Source organism: Salmo salar, chromosome 05 (assembly GCF_965601325.2).
Source record: "Salmo salar chromosome 05, fSalSal1, whole genome shotgun sequence".
In the NCBI taxonomy this organism is placed as follows: domain Eukaryota; kingdom Metazoa; phylum Chordata; class Actinopteri; order Salmoniformes; family Salmonidae; genus Salmo; species Salmo salar.
In genome coordinates, this window is record NC_138295.1 from 65,723,092 (window position 1) to 65,742,303 (window position 19,212).

Here is a 19,212-nt window from a genome sequence, read left to right on the forward strand (position 1 = left end):
GTGTATTTACTGTGCATCTCATTGTAATATGTTGTACACTGTCAGTTCTAAGGCAGGGGCTACGGTTCTGTTTTTTAAAAGTGGTTTGAGACAAATCCAGTATAGTATTATTGTGTTACATTACATCATTGCTTGGTAGGCCTATGAGATGACAACCAAAGGGAAAAGTCAAGGACTAAAAGACCTCGTTTTTTATTCAACTGGCACTAATTCTGTCATCCTTTCCTTACCTCATAAACCTGAATAACGGAAATTCTCTAGGAAACTTGGAAACTATTTGGCCATTGACTTTAAGAGCTGTTAGGGCCATAACGTTGTCAGTGTAACACAGGTAGTCTATTTTCAGGATGACTGACGTTAAGAGCACTGAACACACTGCTTTAGACCCCTTTTCCATAAACTGCTGCCTTACTGTTTCCTTCTGTTCAATGTGGAGAGTTCATCCAGACGTCTTCCAGGTACAATAACCTTTCACTGTAGCTTGGACCACCATTGGACCAGGACCACAGTACAGTAGTTGAACTATCTGACCATTGGCAAAACAATACGCTTGTCATTTACTTTGAAAAATGTACAGTTGAGTTGTAGAGACACTTATCGCCTTTTCACAACGCTATTTGTCAGATGTAAGAACAATAGATGGGATATCTGTTTGATTAAGGGTCACTATTTCACATATTTATGGTTACCAAAATGCTTAGTCGGCTCAGTTGAAGATGTCTTGTTTGTGATTCACATACTTAAATGATAGTTTAAACTGATAACCTACTGTATGAAAACATGAAGATTTGATCCATACAATTTTTTTCTCTCCAAATAATGTCTCAAATATGAGGCTTCCCTTCCCAGGTTAGAGCCTGACTGAGGTAAGGCAGCTAAGAGTAAATACAGAAGCAGTCAGTCCCAGAGGAGAGGGGGCAAGTCTAATGCATGTGCAAAGAGAGAGAGGGAGAGAAAGCTAAAGGACATCTGCATATTCTCTGACTGACTGCACAACCACAACAGTCACCAGCTTGACTCACTCGCCCAGGTGGATTTCCTTTTCCTGCTTTACTTCTTTTTAAAACATTTAATTTAGATATACTGACAGATCTTTTCACAAAACTTTATTGTGATATTAAGGTAAGGAGACTTTTGATATTTTGGTGTTATTTTCAATAGGTAGTGATGTCACACTGCAGCATGAAACCCCATGACAGATGTAGTGTTTACCACACAGAATCTGAGCTCGAAGATGACTTACATTTTTTTAATAGAAGTAAACCTATAGTAAACATGATTCAGATTCCACATCAGACTGTGTTTGATTGAGATTCAACATAAGATGACAAGATACAATACGGCCATGACAAAACGAAAAAAAAATACTGTAGTTTGTAATTATGTTTTTTTAGGACTCCACTTGTATATGGTCCATCTTCCTTTTCAAGTTCAGACTGAATGAGTAATAGTAACAGCTGTTGTATCGATCTCTGGCATGTGCTGGCTCTTGTTTTCACTTGCTTTCACGTACCTAATGCTTGTGCAGCTGTGGTAGTTGAACAGGATGTTCCATGAGCGTGTGACCCTGCTTGCTTCAGGTCACTGACAGTCATCATAAACATGTCTAATACACCTTTGCAGCTCAGACCTGTGAACAGACTAAGGAACAACTCAGTGTAATCAGCTTGTCACTCGGGCACTGCATCTCAGGCCCTAAGGCGTCACTACAGATACCCTGAATCCAGGTTGTATCACAACCGGTTGTGATTGAGAGTCCCATAGGGCGGCGCACAATTGGCCCAGCGCCATCTGGGTTTGGCCGGTGTAGGCCGTCATTGTAAATAAGAATTTGTTCCTAACTGACTTGCCTAGTTAAATGGAACACAGGTATATGTGTTCTAGAATGGGCATGGCTATGTCTCTTTAAGCTATGGAACACAACTACTGTATGTCTTCAAGAATGGCCTGTACAGTCAACAGCTGCCTGTGTGTTGTGTGTAGCAGCAGGGTGTATGAAGCGGTCTAAATGGGAACAATAACAGATGGCTCTGCAGAGAGCTGACAGAGGAACAGTTTGCTGTGTATTATGGACCACTTTAAATCACTGCAAACCACCTGTATCACCTAAACATCTCAACTCAGAGTGGAGTTTTGTTCCATGTATTAATAACTCTGTGGGAAGACACCCAGGAGCAGCCAATGTTACATTTCAGCTCATAAAGTGAAGGGAACTGGTGCATGTTTTTGTATTAGATTGTGGACCTCCCTCACTGGTAGCGTGGGTCTGGAATGTGCTGTATACGTTGTAGCTGTAGGCTGCGTCTTAAGTGGCACCATTTTCCCTATAAAGTGCACTACTTTTGACCATTATAGACAATAGGGGGCCATTTGGGACAAAGCCCTAATCGTACTGTACGGCTGTGACATGGCAACCATTCTGGGTTAATGAGGTGACTGGAGGTTGAGTTGGTTGTCTCTGCAATTGTTTTACCAGCTGCTGTCTGTCTGTCCACACATTTGTCCGTGGGTCCCCCTGGTCAAGGATGAGGTCTCTGACCCTCGGGCTCTTTTGCCTGCTCTGCTGCGATGCAGTCCGAGTGGACCCCAGTGACAGACGCCGTCCCAGACCATCCGTCCTGTCCAGAGGACGCAATGACTCGGCCGTCCAGTCCAACTCAGTGGGTAAGACCAGCAGAGATTACTGGTACTAAAGGAAATGTGGGGCTAGCTAAATACTGTGGTTTGTGTCACAATCAACACTATCAACAAGGCAGGTCCTACAGGTCCTAGTTTTGTCACACCTGGACTACTGTTCAGTCGTGCGGTCAGGTGCCACAAAGATGGACCTCGGAAAATTACAATTGTCTCAGAACAGGGCAGCACGGCTGGCCCTTAAATGTACACGAAGAGCTAACATTAATAATATGCATGTACATCTCTCATGGCTAAAAGTGAAGGAGAGATTGACTTCATCACTACTTGTTTTTGTAAGAAGTGTTGACATGCTGAATGCACGAGGTGTCTGTTTAAACTACTAGCCCACAGCTCAGACACCCATGCATACCCCACAAGACATGCCACCAGAGGTCTCTTCACAATCCCCAAGTCCAGAACAGACTATTGGAGGCGCACAGTACTACAGTGGGGGGACATATAGTACAATATAATGGGACATACAGCACAAGATAATGGAATATACAGTACAATATAATGGAATATACAGTTCAATAAATATAATGGGACATACAATAAATATAATGTGATTTACAGTACAATATAATGGGATTTACAGTACAATATAAAGGAATATACAGTACAATATAATGGGACATACAGTACAATATAATGGGACATACAGTACAATATAATGGAATATAGAGTACAATATATTGGAATATAGAGTACAATATAATGGAATATACAGTACAATATAATGGGACATATAGCACAATATAATGGGACATATAGTACAATATAATGGGACATACGGTGCAATATAATGGAATATACAGTACAACATAATGGAATATACAGTACAATATAATGGAATATACAGTACAATAAATATAATGGGACATACAGTACAATATAATGGGACATACAGTACAATATAATGGAATATAGAGTACAATATAATGGAATATAGAGTACAATATAATGGAATATAGAGTACAATATAATGGAATATACAGTACAATATAATGGAATATAGAGTACAATATTATGGAATATAGAGTACAATATAATGGAATATATAGTACAATATAATGGGACATACAGTACAATATAATGTAACATACAGTACAATATAATGGGACATACAGTACAATATAATGGGACATACAGTACAATATAATGGAATATACAGACCATATGTGTGTGCACATGTACAGTATGTATATTCATAATAGGTCTGTATTTCCCCTCACAGTAAAGATAATGTGAAATGAATGTCTGACCAGGGAAACTGGTCCTCTCTAGAGGAATATATGAGAATGTAGAAGTGTTTCTTCTTGTCTTTTCCCAGGCTTAGTTTAGTGTTGACTGACCTACAGATTATTACTGGAGACTAGAGAACTCAGAATCTTTCCTCTGCTCTCAGACTGACTGAGCACACAAAGTAATAATCACTGTCCAAACTCAAAAAGAAAGAATCAACCAGATAGTGTCAGAATTATGTACTACAGTACTTTAAGTAAGACCCAACTTTTGGTTTCTTCATACAGAGAGCCCATGTAAATATCAGTTATATACAGTATAGTAAGACTACTTCCAGTCAGATTATCTGTATGTTCCTCAGAGAGCCCCTGTAAATACTATATTAGAGTTACATTAAGCCTATATACAGTACAATACTTCCATTAAGGCTTTCTTTGTGTTCTCCCCCAGAGAGCCTGTGTAATTATCACATATAGTAGGCCTGGTCTACTGTACCTCCAGTAATGCCTGTGTCTTTCCCCAGAGAGCCTGTGTAAAGGGAAGCCCCTGGATTTTGTGTTCATCATCGATAGCTCCCGCAGCGTGCGTCCCAGCGACTACGAGAAGGTCAAGATCTTCATCACCAACATCCTGGCCTTCCTGGATGTGGGGCCGGAGGCGACGCGCGTCGGGCTGCTGCAGTACGGCAGCGTGGTGCAGAACGAGTTCTCCCTCAACACCTACAGCAGAAAGGTAGTCTAGGCCCTAGGGAACAAGTTATCCCATAACACCTACCGCAGCAAGGTGGCCTGGGGAACGAGTTATGTCTCAACACCTACAACAGCAAGGTACACTCTTAGAAAACAATGTGCTATCTGGAACCTAAAAGGGTTCTTCAGCTGTTCCCATAGGAGAACCTTTTGAAGAACACCTTCTCCCTATACTACACTCTTACTAGGGTTCCTAAAGGGTTCTTCGGCTGTCCCTTTTTGGTTCGAGGTGAAACCCTTTTTGGCTCCAGGTAGAACCATTTTGGTTCCAAGTAGAACCATTTTGGGTTCCATTTAAAAAACCTTTCCACAGAGGGTTCTACATGGAACCCAAAATGGTTCTACGTGGAGACAAAAATAGTTTTTTACTTGGAACCAAAAAGTGTTCTCCTATGGGGACAGCTGAAGAACCCTTCTGAAACCATTTTTCCCCCTGAGAATATAGTTTGGGGAACAAGTTCTGTCTCGACACCAACAGCAACAAGGTAGCCTAGAGAACAGGTTCTCTCTCTCAATGCACTTAGCTGAATAGCCATTGTGCCCTTGAGCAAAGTCCTTCTACCCATCGGGATGTTGCAATGTGGCTGAACTTCCTTCCTCCCAAATGTGTGCCGTGTGGTGAGACTGGGAGCAGAAGAAACAGATGGACTATTCAGGACTGTTCTATTCTTTTTGCAATATGTTTATTTGGTTTTCTAAGTACAGTTTCTCAGAAACAGTTTGTAACAAGAATCCCCAAAAAACTAACCCGCCCACATTAACAAACACAGAACTGTTGTATTCAAGGCAGATGTGGAGCGGGCGGTGAAGGCGATGGACCACCTGGCCTCCGGCACCATGACCGGCCTGGCTATCCAGTACACCATGGAGACAGCCTTCACTGAGCCAGAGGGCGCCCGGCCCGCCGACATGCACATCCCCCGCATCGCCATGATCGTAACGGACGGGCGCCCCCAGGACACGGTGGAGGAGGTGGCGGCACAGGCCCGGCAGGCGGGCATCCAGATCTTCGCCATCGGTGTGGGCAGGGTGGATATGAACACGCTGCGGGCCATCGGGAGTGAGCCCCACTCGGAGCATGTGTACCTGGTGGCCAACTTCAGCCAGATAGAGACCCTCACCTCTGTCTTCCAGTCCAATCTGTGTGGAGGTGTTTTCTCTCTGTTCATCTCTCGATACACTCGTGCTTTAATTATTATATTGATGGAGATTCTAAGGATGTATTATTTGTATGGATGTGTGTGTGTATGTGTGTGTATGTGTATGTATTAGGTACAGACCTGTGCTCTGTGATGGACCATCAGTGTGATCACCTCTGTGTGAGCACCCCAGCCTCCTACATGTGCCGGTGTAGAAAGGGTTACACCCTTAACTCTGATGGCAAGACCTGCCGCAGTGAGTGAGCAACTTAGTCGACTGTGCTCAACTCTATTATAACAGGCTTGACCACATCATTTGACTAAGAACATGGAAATATGTTGCTTTTGGACAGACAAATTCACTAGTGGGGAACAAGGAAAAAAGTCAGTGGTGTAAATCAGAATCAGTGGGGTCTAGCTGGCTGGGTTAGGGTTTGCCTGAGACGGTGCAGTGCTAGGGCTGGTAGAATAGCAGGAGCAGCAGCAGAGGCATAGGGTAAGGGTTAGGGTTAGGGTAAGGGTTAGGGTAAGGGTTAGGGTAAGGGTTAGCTACAGCAGTAGCATTAAATCCTGTCTTTGCCTATGTTGTGGTCCTCCTGGTTCTGTAGCGGAAGACCCGTGTGATGTGATGGACCATGGCTGTGCCCATATCTGTGCCAATGTGCCAGGGGTACCCGGCTACGAGTGCCGCTGCAGGCTTGGGTATGAACTCAGCGAGGACGCGAGAACGTGCCGAAGTGAGATTCTTCATTTTTCCTCTACCGTTCGTTCGCTCTTTATTTATTTATTTTTTGTGGTTATGACTAAAGTTAACATAGAAAAAAACGATGAATTTACTCTGAAAACAAGTAATTTATCTGCTTGTGAAGGTTAACCTGAATTCCAGATTTCCACCTGTCCTTTCATTGCTCAAATCTGATGGTCTATTATACTGAAAACAATAAATAATTTGTTTTGGGTTACATTTCAGTCCATGGACTGGCTCAGTGATGTAACTATGCTTGACTATTGTAGTGTTCACAATCAGTTCTTTAAGCAGTTGAAGGGATGAATGTCCCAGATCAGTCCAACTCTAATACAGTATTTGGTCTATATTGTTGCCAGACGGAGGTCCAAGTCCACCCACATTTGGACATGCCCCTAGTTCTCTAGTGGAACTTCAGACTTCAGAGTAGCATAGGGGAGATCTCCAAGAGGAAGTGTGCTTTTTGAATCATCTCACTGGCTGCTGACATATGGGGGAGTGTGTCCAGGGTGTCAGAATACCAAGGGATCATAACACAGCCAGGCTTCCATCTGGTTTGATCTGTGGAAAGGGTTCTACATGGAACCCAAAAGGGGTTCTTCAAAGGGTTCTCCTGTGGGGACAGCCGAACAACCCTTTTTGGTTCTAGATAGCACCTTTTTTTTCTAAGAGTGTATGTTCCGATGTAAATTGCACAATAAACATTTTTATTAACTTCAGAAAGCACACCTCTTGAGTGTATTACAATCCTAACACATTTTGGATATTGATTTCAGAGTCCTGTGGGTTAATCAAAACTGTAAGCGCTTAAAACAAATAGGCAGAAACAACTGGTATTACAGGGAGAAGAAAAAAATTCTAAATTAAAGGCACCTATTCACTCCTTTATCTCTTGTTAACATCCTGAGAATAATGTATGAATTCAAGCCAATCTATGTGTGTCTCTACCTTTTCCCCTCAGAAATAGATTACTGTGACCTGGGGAACCATGGCTGTCAGCATGACTGTGTCAGCTCTCCTGAGTCCTACATCTGTAGATGCACGAGGGGCTATGTTCTCAACCTCGATGGCAAGACCTGCAGCAGTAAGTTCATCACTCCTCTGGTTATATGAACTGTGTTACTGTGCTATTAACAACACTGTACTCAACCTCCCCCTCCTGAGATGGCAGTGCCAGTACACCTCTAAAAATGGTTTAAAATAGATTTAATCTAACAAATCAACCAATCATAAACTGTTCATTCAACATATCAGTCCCTGGAGGACTCAACAACAGAGTGCTGTGCTCACTGTGTGGGCAGTGTTGAGGAAAACATTTGTAATGTATTTATTTGTTGAATGTAGTGAATATGTGAGTCACTGTTATATTTCTATATAACAGTGTCGAAGTGTTAATTCCCTGAAACAATATTAGTATGCTTTGTCCCTTTCTCTCTCCTGCCTTGTTTCTATCTCTGTATCCGATGTGACTAACACCTCTCAGAGATTGACCGCTGTGCTCTTGGCGACCATGGGTGTGAACATGAGTGTGTGAACACTGAAGATGTATTTTTCTGTAAGTGCCGTGAAGGCTACATAATCAGACCTGATAATAAAACCTGCAAAAGTAAGTCTCACCTGCTTCACATTAGAATAGTGTGTGCTCTCAGTCTCACCTAATACACAGAAATATAATTCCACATTTTATTCAACATTTTACTTAGATTTAAACATACTAGCAAGTCTTGCTTATTGACCTCAACAACTGGGTCTGATCACTTTTACTCACTGCAGAGCTTGATCCATGTTCCCTTGGTAACCATGGGTGTGAGCATGACTGTGTGAACACTGAAGATTCATTTGTGTGTAGATGTCGAGAAGGCTACAAACTCAGACCTGATAACAGAACCTGCAAGAGTAAGTCCATGGCCATGCTTCCATGTCTTACTATCAGCTGTGCGGTAACAGATCTTTTGGACATTGCACAGTAATGAGAGGATCTTCTCTATGCATAATGCTGTTTTGGCCCAATGGATTCACATCCCTTTAAATTGATTTGTTAGAATGAATGTGTTACGTATTAATGGTTATGTGACTGAGGGAAGTTGGACTGCCTTCACATATACACCTAACTGCCTCTTTCATAATAGGTCTGACTGTGACTGAGTGTTTTTCCATCCTGGTATTTATATGTTACATAATTTGGATGAGTGTGATTATGAGGTCATGGTTAATCCTGATGCTCCCTCTAGTCCAGGGTGTTCTTTTCCTGGATTAAGAGGAATATTCCATACTGTTTGACAGTAACAGGCACATGTCATGAAGGAATAAAGAGTAGTTCTCGATAGGTAGGTAGATGGATATTCATGCACATTATTACCCAATGTTGCATTAAAATGACTGTCTTTGGAACCATGAAGCCTGGAGTAGAGTAGAGAACACACATTTCCATTATTAATGAGAATTATCCTTATTACTATTCAATATGACCTGCACTAGGGGCGTAACTTTCACTGGGGATGGGGGGGACATGTCCCCTTCACATTCTGAAATTGCATTCCCCCCCCCCCCCAGTTTTATCATTGGAATGTAATACAAAACAAAACAACAGTGTGCTTTAGGACCATGCGGACGCCTCCGAACGGTCAGGTATGCTGTTGGGAGTGTTTATCTGACTGGATAACAAAATGTAAAAGAATAATAACAATAATATGTCCCCGTCACTTCTAAAACCAAAGTTGTGCCCCTGAACGGCACACAGGTCTTCATTATGTTGGACCATTGTAAAATGAGCCAGTTATTAGCCTATCAGCGACATCGTTTAAGTAATGTAGGCTAGTACTTTCTGCTGCTGTCTTGCCATGGTATAGTTTATTTGGGGCATCATGAATTGACTCAACACTATTTGTCTCTACTATGGCAGAGGCAGTGTGTGGAGATGGAGTGATGGATCTGGTATTTGTAATTGACGGCTCTAAGAGCCTGGGACCGGCCAACTTTGAGCTGGTCAAGAAGTTTGTGAACGGCATCGTGGACTCTCTGGACGTGTCCGGCACGGGCACCCACGTGGGGCTGCTGCAGTACTCCAGTAAGGTCCGCACAGAGTTCATCCTGGGTCAGTATAGCTCAGGCCGGGACATCAACAGGGCCGTGTCGCAGATGCAGTACATGGGCAGAGGATCCATGACGGGTGCTGCCCTGCACCACATGTTTGAGCACAGCTTCTCTGCCAAGGAGGGGGCCAGGCCCGACATACCACGGGTCAGCATCGTGTTCACCGACGGACGATCCCAGGATGACGTGTCGAAATGGGCCACTAAGGCAAAGGATGCTGGTACGGTTTCTTTACGTTGTGTTTGCTGAACTTGATCTGATTGCAGAGATTTAAAGAGCCTTTAATAGAGTACCATCTTCTCTTAAAGGAGTCATTCATTCACTTCCTTCTGACCTGCTTCACCGTCCCCAGGTATCACGATATATGCACTTGGTGTTGGTAAAGCCATCGAAGAGGAGCTCAGGGAAATTGCTTCCGAGCCAGATGATAAGCATTTGTACTATGCTGAAGATTTTAGCAACATGGGAGAAATTACAGACAAATTGAAGTCACGGATATGTAAAGGTACCCAATGAATAAAACACACTCTAAAATAACTTTCTTATTAAAGATCCATCACAGCTACATAATATTAATTATTTCTCACACTTTTCCTGCACAGTACACACATCCTCTCATCTTGAATAAATTATGAATTCTATAAATACATATACTAAAACAAAAATGCCCCAAAACCCATCTAAAGTCTTAAAACGAATCAGATTGTTTATAAAGGTGGTGCTTATAGTCTTCCATATCATGTTTTATACTTAAGCAATAAGGTCTGAGGGGGTGTGGTATATGGCCAATATACCACGGCTAAGGGCTGTGCTTATGCACGATGCAACGCAGAGTGCCTGTATACAGCCCTTAGCCGTGGTATATTGGCAATATACCATAAACCCCCGAGGTGCCTTATTGCTATTATCAACTGGTTACTAGCGTAATTACAGGATTCAAAATAAATGTTTTGTCGTACCCGTGGTATACCACGGCTGTCAGCCAATCAGCATTCAGGGCTTGAACCACCCAGTTTATAATGTGTGTTAGATCGATTTTCTCTCATGCACTGCATTTCAGGAATAATTTATTGAGGAGCCGGTAAGTACTTTATTTTCAGGGGGAAAATGCTGTGCATCTCTGCCACCTGCAGGTGATTTTATGAAGTACAACAGAAACCATACCATTGGAGGCCTATCATTGTACAGTATGTTGTGAGGCTCTGGGAATGAATAATTGTATTGCACTTGATCTGTGTCAGTCTGTTCCTAAAAGACAATCCATACCGTGTCTGCCTGTGAACAGAGAAACCCTCCCCTCAAGATATGTGTAAGTGTGAGAACGTGATGCTCTTCCAGAGGCAGGTCAACGAACAGCTTAGGAGACTGACCCAGAATAATATCCTTTACAGCCCTGTGGTGGTGTACATACTTTAGATAAGATCTTTAATATTGCCATGACATTGAATGCTTTCCAAATGGTACCCTATTACCTGTAGAGTGTGCTACTTTTGACTAGAGTCCTATCAGTCCTGGTCAAAAGTAGTGCACTATAAAGGAAATAGGCTGCCATTTAGGATGCACACAGTATCTTTAAAAATGTGTTTAGTTTAAAATCAATAACTTCCTTAATGTGTAAATACTTGATGTTGTGTCAAAAAGGATGGAGACCCTTGAGAATCAGCTTGGACACAAATGAAGGAAGGACAAAGACATTGTTTTCATCTGTTCGTCCTCAACGGATTCTTCTCAACCGGCCTGCGGTGCAAGAGCATTACTAAAGTTCAAGGGAAAACTTTAAGCTATTTCAACAAGCTACACTGAAATATAATATGGAATATTTTCTACAGTAACTGCTACTTATATTCTGAACAAAACTATGCATTTATGCATGTGGCTGTGGACTGGATTAAGTGAAGCCAAAAATACTGTATATCTTTGCTACATTCAGGTATCATGTGTTTATTTTTAAAAGTAAAATGTTATTTGGCAGACAACTGCAATTTATAGATCCAAATACAACTCGCATAAGATACAGTACAACATTTTGTAATGACAAATCAAAGTAAAATCACTTTGTATTTCAAGCTAAATACTTTCTATTGCTGTTCTGAATAAAATCCCTGTTGATCTTGCTTGTATTGTACTTTTCGGAACACCAAACCCGACAAGGTTTTTGTATAAAACATTAGAAACAAACATAGTGGTCTTACTGCTGCAATTTCCAACCCCACCCCCAAGACTGAGCCGAACAATAGCACACACAGAGAGATAGTGAGAGTAACAAGAAGAGGATTCTCTATCCAGCCCACTACAGTGGGGAGTTCTCGTTCTCCAGTTAATAGACTAGGTCATATAGACCCATCTATAAATTCATCAAGAGACCTCAATACCACACAACTCTCTACCAACTACAGTAGATGCCCCACTACTTTATCTGTCTCTGATAACTATTTGCAGGCCTGAGGAAGAATTCTCCATCTGTCCTGCTGTTCCAATAAATGTACAATGCCGATGGTGTGTTCTTTTTCAACCAGGGAAGGAGATCCATGACATTCCAATTCATGTGAATTCTGAATAATCTAACAATGAAACTTTCTGTGTTTATCCTGCTGCATAGATCTAGGCTAGAGTCAGCCGCTCCTTTTCCCTCCCTGATAGATCAAACTTCACTATGGTGTGAACCTAGCCGGCAGGTATCTGGTCCCTGGATAACACACCGCCAGGGGTACGTCCCAAATGGCACCCTATTCCCTACATAGTGGGCCCTGGTCAAAGGTAGTGCACTAAATAGGGAGCCATTTTGGATGCAACCCACCAGGCCTTTTGTCTCCTCTCCCGTCGCTTTACAAAAGTCATGTGTTTCCTGTTCCTGGCCAAACACCAGGCTTTGGTGTTGCTTACAGATACACTGTGATCAGAATATCAAACCAGGGTGTGAGATGAATTCAGAGAGGGTTGGAACCTGTCCGCTGAAGTAGGTACGCTACACTGCACCAAGTGGAACTGTGCAGGGCAGGAACAGCAGGTGCATGGTATTAGCAAGTGGTGAGGTACACTACATGACCAAAAGTATGGACATTAATATGGAGTTGGTCCCCCCTTTGCTGCTATAACAGCCTCCACTCTTCCGGGAAGGGTTTCACTAGATGTTGGAACATTGCTGCGGGACTTGCTTCCATTCAGCCACAAGAGCATTAGTAAGGTTGGGCGAATAGCCCTGGCTCGCAGTCAGTGTTCCAATTCCTCCCAAAGGTGTTTGATGGAGTTGAGGTCAGGGCTCTGTGCAGGCGGGTCAAGTTCTTCCACACTGATCTCGACAAACCATTTCTGTATGGACTTCGCCTTGTGCACGGGGGGCATTGTCATGCTGAAACAGGAAATGGTCTTCCCCAAACTGATCGAAGGCTTGTGTGCCGCTGCTCAGCCATGGAAACCCATTGAATGAAGCTCCCAACTAACAGTTCTTGTGCTGACGTTGCTTCCAGAGGCAGTTTGGAACTCGGTAGTGAGTGTTGCAACCTAGGACAGAGGATTTTTACACACTTCAGTAGTCCCGTTCCGTGAGCTTGTGTGGCCTATCCCTTTGCGGCTGAGCCGTTGTTGCTCCTATACGTTTCCACTTCACAATAACAGCACTTACAGTTGACCTGGGCAGCTCTAGCAGGGTAGACATTTGACTTGTTGGAAAGGTGGCATCCTATGATGGTGGCACGTTAAAAGTCACTGATCTGTTCAGTAAGGCGATTCTACTGACAATGTTTGTCTAAGGAGAACGCATGGCTGTGTGCCCAATTTTATACACCCGTCAGCAACGGTTGTGACCGAAATCCACAAATTTTAAGGGGTGTCCACATAGTTGTTTATATAATGTAGAGTTGTCACATGAGAAATATCAGGGGGAAAAAATACATTATGAACAGATTTGATACAAGACAGATTATTTCTTGCAGTATTTTGCATGACGTCGCTAGTTGTGTTGGCATGTGATCAGCTCGCCTTTTGGCTTCATCCAACAAAAACAATACTTCCAATCAACGTTTTGGGTTGATGAACACACACATTTTATTTAAAATGACATACCATGTAAAAGATTACAAACCAAAAATCATTACAGAAAGTAAAGGTTATTATAATGATAGTAAAATTGAGCTGAACAGATGACAATGACATTCAGCTGGTAAGAAATATAAAAACAATAACATTTAAAACTTCAAATGTTTTGCAGGAGACAGCCAGCAAGCCACCTAGCAACCGTTGCTCTTCTCTTACCGTCTTAGTAATCACACAATAGAATTTACAACCATAGGTTAACAAAGTAAAAACAAACAGTTAAACTAAAGTCAAAAACACCAGTCCTCTTCTTCACCAGTAGTGTTTAAGAATCCAACCCCTCTCTTAGAACACATGCACACGTTATGAAACAGACTAGCATTTCAGATGAATAAATCGGCAACTGAACACTATGAACATGCTTCACTTTTGAAACAAATGAAAATGTTGTCTACTGACCTTTTTGATCAGAGGTCATGGAGCATGGTGTTAATCACTTTGGAGCAGCCTAGAACTCAACACACCAAGCTGCTGCAGAGACAGGAAAACACTGAACCACTGATCTGATCAAAACAACTGTTGATTAGCTGATAAGAGGCCGCTACCTGATTCAGTTAAATGCATGTCTTTGAAAATAATAAGTCTCCATCTTTCAACACGGCTGCATCACACACTGTCTGGAGGCATGGGGACATTCAAACATCCCAACAACTTACACGAAACAACAATTCAACGCTCAATTAACAAGTTGTATGGGTAAAGACTTTGTTACTAATGCCCACCAGTAAATTTAGACTATAACAAATTTTCATCTTTAAAGTCTAATATAATGGGAGTGTCTCCTTGCCTTGAGATGGTTGTATGCGGGGGTTGGTTTGAATCTGTTTCAGAGTCCTATGTTAGCTGAGAATGTTAGCTACAGTGCAGAGAGGTTCATGATGAGTTGAGCTCACACTTCAGTACACTGGCCGTCAGGCCTTCGCGACCTCACACTGCTGCTGTTGCTGGAGGCCTCAGCCCCAGGGGGGGACCGGTCCTCCGGGCTCTCCCCCAAACGCAGTCTCTGCTCCCGGGGCTCCACTGCCTCCCCATCCCCCTCCTCCTCATCATCGCTCCAGTCCCCAGACCCATCCATAGAGGTGTTAGGACCAGATGACATGGAGGGTGTGGCGGTGGCCTCCTCTTCCCCCTCCTCTCCCTCCCCGACCTCAGCCCTCTCTGGCGCATCTGTGGGGCTGATGTGGAGCAGGGCCAGGGTGTCCACCAGGGAGGGGCTGCCAGGTTGGCCCCCCAGAGAGGTGGGAGGCCTGGCAGGAGCAGACAGGACTGTGGAAGCAGCTGGAGCTGCTGCAACCTGCTGCACTGAGGCTGCTGAAGTATCAGCCCCGTCTGCAGAGTTCCCTCTCCCGGCCGCAGCGGACCCCTGCGTGCCGCCCTCGGTGTCCAGACGGAGGCCCGCCACCCCTTTCTTAGGTATGTCCACAACGTCCCGTTTTATCTTGCGGCGGCGGCCGTGCTCATTGCGCCGGTACTGCACCATGTTCTCCAGGTCGGCCACGTACAGGAACCCGGCTATCAGCATCTCGGCTGTCTTCTTGCCCTTGGAGAAAGCGTCCTCCAGCTCACGGCTGGTCCTCTCGTCATACTGCCACCAGCCGTTTCTCCCCTCGTAGTACCAGGCGTTGTCCCCTGTGGCACCCCGCCCTCCGGTCTTAAGCTCTTCGGGGGACAGCAGAGTGGGGTGCTCCAGGAAGTCCTCGGGAACCTCCTGTCTACAGAGAGCACAGCGCTTGCTCTGCCAGGACGCCCCTTTCACACACAGGAAGCAGAAGACGTGGCGGCAGGGTAGCTGGACAGGGTGGACACAGCTCTGCAGGCAGATGGCACACTCTGGGGCAGGCAGGGCAGGTGATGAGCCACTGGAACCAGAGCAGGTAGAGTCACCACTCCCCTTCTTACTGGATGGGAGCGAGCTCACAGAGTGGTCAACCTCACCGCAGCTAGCCATCCTTAGGAAGTACTTTGGGTGGGGGGGAAGAAAAGAGACCATTATGGACACAAAAGGATGTTAATACGAACCACTAGCATCATAGTTGTCAAATTAAATCAACCAATACACTGAACAAGTTAAAGCAGTTTATTTAGCTACACACAGGACAGGCAGAGATTCTGTAGTAGCTACTTACTGTAATATCTGCTAATGTTGCCGCTGTAGCATTAGGCTTATTGGTGGTTGTTCAAATGTCTCACTGCCAAAAGGAAACAAAGGTTATGGCACAGATTTTTTTTTTTCATTGATATATGAACTTCCGATTCCGGGAAACACAGTAAATAGTACGGGAATGATGATATCAATAGTCGATTGTTTTTGGATAATTGAAACACTATTTTCAACTAAATCATGAAAAGAAGTCCAGAACAGGGTCCCGATACCCTAGCGAGTTAACAATGACATGGGGCAAGCTTAGCTAGCTAAAATGAAACATGTGGTTATATGCTCCTAAAAACCAATGAGGAGATGGGAGAGGCTGGACTTTAGCATCATAAATAGAACCAATTATTATATTTTAGCATCTGGCCACGCAGACCTGCGCGAGCAGTGTGGATGCAATGATTTAATAACATGTATGTCTACATTTATTTTGCAACGCGAGCAGTGTGGTCAGTATGTGAGCTAGCTAACTGACAATACCTGTATCGCGATACTCGTTAGTATCGTGGCATGGAAACAAAACAAATTGCACTTATTTTGGAAAACAGCCCTAATGTTGAAAACATTGTTGTCATCCAGTGACACATTTATTTATTTATTATCCAGTGTAATATTTATTTTCTAAGCTATTGCTAACTATTTTACATACAGCTGGTTAGTAAAGGACCAAAAAGTTGAGTCTACTTCATGTTAATTTTTCACATAGAAAAAAATATCGTGATACAGTCCTACCAAAAACGAAGATAACTAGCGAACAGTAGGTGTTTTGTTCTTCGAGGGTAAGCCATCGTCAGCAAGGTAGCTAGCTAACGTTGGCTAATCTCCGAGCTAGCAAACTCAACAGCATTCTCCTTTTACATAACATTAACGTACCTAGCTACGGCCACAATATTTTTGATATATTTGGTGTTGTTATTCGCATTGAAACGGCGACAAACTGACGTTAGCTAGTCTGCTAACTTTGATTTGAACTAACGTGACCCACCCTCAGAAGGAATCAAAACAATGAGACTTGTTGTATCCAAGTTTCTAGGACTGACAACATAGCTAGCTAACGTTAGCCTGCCGTCTCAGTCGAGAAAGACAGAGCTAGTCACTTCTCTCTCTTAGCCGATACTGTCATTTCGCATGTTAGATTTATCGGTCATTGTGTGCCTCTTGTATTTTTAAATATTACACTGATTATAAATCATACACATGTATCTAAATCAGCTGAATGGCGAGAAATGTTATGTTAAACTCACCCGTCTGTTTTCCTCCTTCACAAAAAGCAACGTAGTAAGTTCAGCCTGTTAACGTATGATGACTACGTTTATTGACGTAATCACGCACAGCACACGCACATTACAATATTCTCGACTCAGCGGAGACATTACTGCAAAATGAAGTAATTGCAGACCGCAATTCGGGGCGTTTCTCAATGTGGGCGTTCCTTGATATCAGAAAACGCCCATTAGTGTAAACCATTGGTCAGTCCACAGATTTTTTTTTAACCTTTATTTCACTATTTCACTTATTCCACATGCTGACTGGTTTTCTGATCCACTCCCCAATTAAAAAAAAAAGGTATCTGTGAACAACAGATGTAGGTCTGTATTTCCAGTCATGTGAAATTAATAGAGCCTAATTCATTTATTTCAATTGATTGATTTCCTTATATGAACTGTAAAGAATCTTGAAATTGTTGCATTTATATTTTTGTTCAGTGTAGTAACACACACAGCACTTTTACCATACAATGTTTTCAACTTGCATATTTGATACACGTTGACTTATATGATCACACTCTGCATGTTAATTTATGAATAAATTATTATCCAACATGTCCTCACCTGGGATTTGAACTCACAACCTCTTGGTTCATAATATTCTAATTTTCCGGCTATACCACCATGTCTGTGTCAATCAGCATCAATTAATCTGATTTATTTGATTTACTTATTTAAGCAATTTTAGATGTTTCTGTGTCTAATGTTGGTGGTGCTTACCGCTCCCGAGTGGCGCAGCAAAATAAAATAAAGAGCAACACATCACGAAGTGTTTTTAGTGGCAAGAAGCCATTGGTTCAAAGTGTCTTCTTTAGTTCCATGAATGCGAGAAGTTGAATGCTCCATATAAATTGCATACAAAAAAATGTAGGATCGAGTGACGGATAGAGAGTGAGTGTGGAGGCTTCCATCGTACTGCAATCATTTTTTTGCAGCCGTTAGGCCAGCGAGAAAAATGCGCTTCTGACATAGAGATAAATGCAAAACAGATAAATCATTCAAAAGTAAAACAAAAGGAGATGCAGGAATATTTTTTGACAACAGAGTGGACAAATTCAAAGCTATTTAATCCAAGAATATAGATACCAGACGGCATTCCCAAACCATGTGTATAAAGGCACCAGGTTCATTAAGATGGCACAATGTACAGGAAGCGTCATTAAAAATGTTCATATCATACAGTTTACGAGGAGTTTGATAAATGCTGTGTACAAAATTATAATGTATCCGTTGGTGATCAGGATACCGAGACGATTGTTTAGACTACACGGGGTCCCAACTAAAACATTGATCCAAACCTGGAAGGTCTCTATTCCACTGAGTATAGAGTGAAGAGGTTTATAAGAAGTTGACAGTAAATAAATGATACATTTTGGAAACCCTTTGTTTCGATCTTAAATTCAAAATCTTATGCATAGGATGTAGCGTCAAAACTGACTGCCAAGGAACACCATGAGCCCTAACGGCAGACCTAAATTGTAGATAAAAGAAAAATGATAAGCCAGATAGTTTTAATATATTTTAGGATCTTGGAATGAACAAAGGCCGTCATTCCCTAAAACACAGCTGAATACGTTAACGACAAAGACATGGTGGCGTGGCAGGAAGTTTGGAATGCTGTGAACCAAGAGGTTGTAAGTTCAAATCCAAAGTGGATATAATAATATAATTACTGTAGAAATTAACATGCAATCATGTATGTCAGATATGTTATTGACACAGACGTGGTGGCATAGCAGGAAAATTGGTATGCTGTGAATCAAGAGGTTGTGAGTTTGAATACCAATTACTGTTTAAATTAACATGCCCAATGTAATCAGCTGTCAGATAAAGAAATGAAATGCACTGTGCCTGTAGCTATTTACACAGCCTCTTTCTGTTGGTAAAATAATACTTTTCTAGTTTACATATGAGACAAAATTGAGCAAACACATTTTAAGTTGACTGAATTTTTGCCTACGTTTTCTCATGTTGGAAAACAAAAAATTAAAAGTTGCGTAAACCAACAAAAAAAAGGATGTGGAACCAGTTAACAATATTTAGTTACAGTGTA

At 42.5% G+C, this 19,212-nt stretch overlaps 2 protein-coding genes across 2 annotated transcripts; one reads left to right on the forward strand and one right to left on the reverse strand.

Moving 5' to 3' along the window:
* The first annotated feature begins 979 nt into the window (after positions 1-979).
* LOC106605534 (matrilin-4) lies at positions 980-11,761 on the forward strand. The gene is made up of 12 exons (XM_014201303.3): positions 980-1,122; positions 2,525-2,664; positions 4,445-4,653; positions 5,457-5,820; positions 6,418-6,546; positions 7,516-7,638; positions 8,038-8,160; positions 8,328-8,450; positions 9,457-9,867; positions 10,000-10,152; positions 10,933-11,025; positions 11,270-11,761. Exons 2-12 carry the CDS (start codon positions 2,526-2,528, stop codon positions 11,323-11,325), a joined length of 1,923 nt encoding a protein of 640 aa, XP_014056778.1. The 5' UTR covers positions 980-1,122; position 2,525; the 3' UTR covers positions 11,326-11,761.
* Positions 11,762-13,666: 1,905 nt separating this feature from the next.
* LOC106605535 (E3 ubiquitin-protein ligase rnf146-like) lies at positions 13,667-17,221 on the reverse strand. Its single transcript, XM_014201306.3, has 3 exons — positions 17,136-17,221; positions 15,866-15,928; positions 13,667-15,699 (listed from the first exon to the last, which is right to left on the reverse strand). The coding sequence occupies exon 3, from the start codon at positions 15,685-15,687 to the stop codon at positions 14,629-14,631; it is 1,059 nt and encodes a 352-aa protein (XP_014056781.2). The 5' UTR covers positions 15,688-15,699; positions 15,866-15,928; positions 17,136-17,221; the 3' UTR covers positions 13,667-14,628.
* Between the last annotated feature and the right edge of the window lie 1,991 nt (positions 17,222-19,212).

Coding starts and splice junctions, on each gene's coding strand:
- LOC106605534 (XM_014201303.3), top strand. CDS start 2,526: ATGAGGTCTCTGACCCTCGGGCTCTTTTGCCTGCTCTGCTGCGATGCA. Junction 2,665..4,444: donor CGTCCAGTCCAACTCAGTGG/GTAAGACCAGCA, acceptor GTCTTTCCCCAG/AGAGCCTGTGTAAAGGGAAG. Junction 10,153..10,932: donor GAAGTCACGGATATGTAAAG/GTACCCAATGAA, acceptor GCCTGTGAACAG/AGAAACCCTCCCCTCAAGAT.
- LOC106605535 (XM_014201306.3), bottom strand. CDS start 15,687: ATGGCTAGCTGCGGTGAGGTTGACCACTCTGTGAGCTCGCTCCCATCC.